Source organism: Vigna radiata, unplaced genomic scaffold (assembly GCF_000741045.1).
Source record: "Vigna radiata var. radiata cultivar VC1973A unplaced genomic scaffold, Vradiata_ver6 scaffold_187, whole genome shotgun sequence".
NCBI classification, from domain to species: domain Eukaryota; kingdom Viridiplantae; phylum Streptophyta; class Magnoliopsida; order Fabales; family Fabaceae; genus Vigna; species Vigna radiata.
The window spans coordinates 665,341-669,160 of record NW_014541998.1 but is presented as its reverse complement, the minus strand read 5'-3'; the positions used below and the strand labels follow the sequence as shown (position 1 = coordinate 669,160).

Here is a 3,820-nt window from a genome sequence, read left to right as displayed (position 1 = left end):
CTTGTAATCCAAAACCATACACACAACACAAAAAGATTATTCGCGTTAAGGAGATATTTATGACAGAAAAGTATTGGTGTATCATTTATCTAAAATATGCATCTAACCATTAATTAACCATTACATGGCAATACATATTTATATAGCATATTTATTTACGTTAAAGAGATATTTATAATAGAAAAGGTTTGATAGTGTTGCTCTAAAATCTCCATCGAAACATTAACTATTTAATTATTAGATGACAATATATACCAGAAGATAAAGCATGCACGTAGAAGGATATATTAGCAGCTGATAGAGACAATGGTGCTTGAAAAAACACGCTTTCTATTAACTAACATAACATAACACAAAACAAAACCATATCCAAAATCAAATCACACTCCATCTTCTTCCTACCTATATAAACAACAGAAAGGCTTTCTCAAACTCCCAAACCCTCACAAGAACACTAAAATGCCTCTTCTCAACCCATTTTCCTTTCTCCTCTTCTTCATCCTCTCAACATGCTGCGTTCTAAACCTTTCCAATGCCACTTCTCGTGCCCCTAACCGCATGTTAGCTTTGGTTCAGAACCAGCCACTTGTGTTAAAGTACCACAAAGGTACCCTCCTCAAGGGTAACATCACCCTCCATTTACTCTGGTACGGTACCTTCACCTCCACCCAACGCTCCATACTCATCGACTTTGTCCAATCGCTAGCCTCCACCTCATCGTCTCCTACCCCTTCTTCCGTCTCTTCGTGGTGGCGAACCACCGAGAGCTACAGGGGAGGTTCCTGCACCCTCGTCGTGGGGAGCCAAACCCTCGACGGTAACTACTCCCTCGGCAAGTCACTGAACACGGACAAACTCCTCGCGTTGGCGTCGAAGGCCAACTACGAGCCTCACGTGGTGCACGTGATCATGACATCCGCTGACGTGGCGGTGGAGGACTTCTGCATGAACCAGTGTGGGACCCACGGGTGGGGGAAGAGGAATGACGGCGAGAGGGTGGCGTACGCCTGGGTGGGGAACCCAATCACGCAATGTCCAGGGCAGTGCGCGTGGCCCTTCCACCAACCCATTTACGGTCCCCAAACGCCGCCGTTAGCGGCGCCCAACGTAGACGTTGGCGTTGACGGCATGGTGATAAATTTGGCCACGGTTCTCGCGGGGTTGGTGACGAACCCGTTCGAGGATGGGTACTACCAGGGGCCCCCGAGCGCGCCGCTGGAGGCGGTGTCGGCGTGCACCGGAATCTTTGGGAAGGGGGCGTATCCGGGCTACCCCGGGAACGTTCTGGTGGACAAGACGACGGGGGCTAGCTACAACGCCGTGGGGGTGCGCGGGCGGAAGTTTTTGCTGCCGGCGATGTGGGACCCCCTCAGCTCCAGCTGCAAGACGATGGTGTGAAAAGGAATAAGGGGTGTGTGGATAGAGTATTTGGGTTTGTGAAATGTGTGTAAGAGAAGAATCATTTGTAAGTTTGCCTTGGAGGGTTATCATTCTTCTTTTTTGTTTTATTTGGAATCTTAGTTTATTTCTGAAAATAACTATTAGAGTAAATTACAGCAAGATATTAATATTTTCTCTAATTATAATCATAATAACCTTCGTTTAGGTACATGTAAAACATATTATTATGTAACATTTTAAAATTTTAAAGAGATTTATGTTTAATATAAAAAAAAATTCAATATAATATTTCTAAAATAAAAAAGAGGTTATGTCAAATTTTAAAGAAACTTGACTGTTACTATAATTCCTGAAGATATTAGAAGATATTGATGTAATTTTTTTCTGTACAAAACTTCGTACTTTAAGAAAATATATGACATAATTAGATATTAATTTGATTTAATCTCAATATAAAGTGTAATGTTCCAAAATACAATGATAAACAGTATACTACTAGTCACAGAAATAATAAAATAGAATAGTTATAGGCTAAAGTATAAAGTATTAATCTTACAGTAATCCAAAATGGTCATAAAATTTAGGTTAAAAACTCTTTTTGGTCCCAATTTTGGTTCAGAAAATTTGTTTTGGTCCCTGAGTTGAATTTGTGTTCAATTTCGTCCCAAAGAACGAATTTAATGTTCAATTTGGTCCTTTTCATTAACACCGTTAAAATTGTTAACGGCAAGGTGTCCAACTCTGCAACTGCTATGTGAGGTGTCAGTTTTTTGCTGACTAGGAAACCTTTTCAGTTGGAATTAGAATTTTTTTAAAAATTTAGAAGGGCAAAGTGGGAACATTGACCAGCTTTGACTAGATGGACGTGCCAATGGGGTCTTGACACGTGTCTGCCTCTTTCCCATCCAAAATTAGGGTTTGCTTGGGGAAAAGGGAAAAGGTTTCCTCCTTCACCGTCAAGAGCGTAGACGCGAGAGGGTTTTCTGATACCATTGGGTTTATTGTGTTCTGTGGTTGTTTCTGGTTTGCCAATTTTTTGCTTGCAGGTCGCGAATGGAGAAGAGTAACGGAGGGGCTTGCAGCGGCTTTCGTGATGTTGGCATCGCAGCGGCAGTGAAGGCTCACGACGACAAGGAGGTCGTGCTTTAGTGTGGTGACGCAAAAATGATTTGGGATGGTGCTGCGATGAGGTTGACGACGACCTACTGAGGTGATGATGATGGCTGCACGATGGTGGAGGTTATGGTGGCCTGAGAGTTCGAAGACGACTTTGCATGGTGGTGTCAAAAGAGATGATGGCAATTTCTGAGTTTCTGGGTTTTCCTCTGCAGGTCTGGTTTTGGTGGATGATGGTCGTCTCTCGCCGAAAGAGATTGTGCGGTTCTGTGAGGATGGTAGCACTGTTGAAAGGTTGAAAACGCTTTGANGGTGGCATCCTTGCGGCNAGCTCCTGGTGGCCGGTGAGGTGATGTTGACGATTATGAATGGTGGTGTGCGAGAACGCAATGTTGACGGCAGTCTTGGGTTGCACGGTGGTCACGCATGGAGATTGCGCTGTTGGTGACGGCGGGACTGTTGGGTGGTGGTCACTGGCGGCGTGGTGGTTGCCATAGAGGTGGTAGCTTAAGGGTGGCTGACGGCTAGGGTTTCTGAATTGGGAATTAGGATTTTAGTAGGTGGAAGATGATTTCCCACTTTGCCCTTCTAAATTCTTTAAAAAATTCTAATTCCAACTTAAAAGGTTTCCTAGTCAGCAAAAAATTGACACCACATATAGCAGTTGCAGAGCTGGACACCTTGTCGTTAACAATTTTAACGGTGTTAATGAAAAGGACCAAATTGAACATTAAATTCGTTCTTTGGGACGAAATTGAACACAAATTCAACTCAGGGACCAAAACGAATTTTCTGAACCAAAATTGGGACCAAAAAGAGCTTTTAACCTAAAATTTAAACTTTATATACATGAGAGTACACCAAAATTATGTACAATATTAAACAAATCCTAACTACTCTGCAACATCACCACCATCCAACGCCTACTCCAAAGAAACTTCATTTCCCTCTACTCACATCCATAAGATGATCATTGTAAAAGAAAGAACACGACACATACAAAACACAAACACAAGCAAAAAGGGTAAGCTAGATGTAAAAGCATTCAGGTTATCACATGGCATTTAACTATATATGAGTATTCATACAAAACAAGCAATCCAAACATCATAACATATTATTACTTAGACTTGACTTGTCCAGACTTAGAATTGTTGGAACAATCGGTATCGTTCGGAGAGTATAACGAAGCAAAATAAATCTTAAAGTAGCGGAAAGCGTGTTCGGTCACTTTTTAAATTAAAATGATCAGTTTTCAGAAATAAATTTTCTAAGAGAAAATTTATCGAACAATTAATGTGCA

General features: G+C 41.8%; 1 protein-coding gene across 1 annotated transcript; it reads left to right on the top strand.

The window, feature by feature from the left end:
• The first annotated feature begins 368 nt into the window (after positions 1-368).
• Positions 369-1,508, top strand: LOC106778807 (protein EXORDIUM-like 2). Its single transcript, XM_014666802.2, has one exon. The coding sequence runs from the start codon at positions 460-462 to the stop codon at positions 1,396-1,398; it is 939 nt and encodes a 312-aa protein (XP_014522288.1). The 5' UTR covers positions 369-459; the 3' UTR covers positions 1,399-1,508.
• The last annotated feature ends 2,312 nt before the right edge of the window (positions 1,509-3,820 follow it).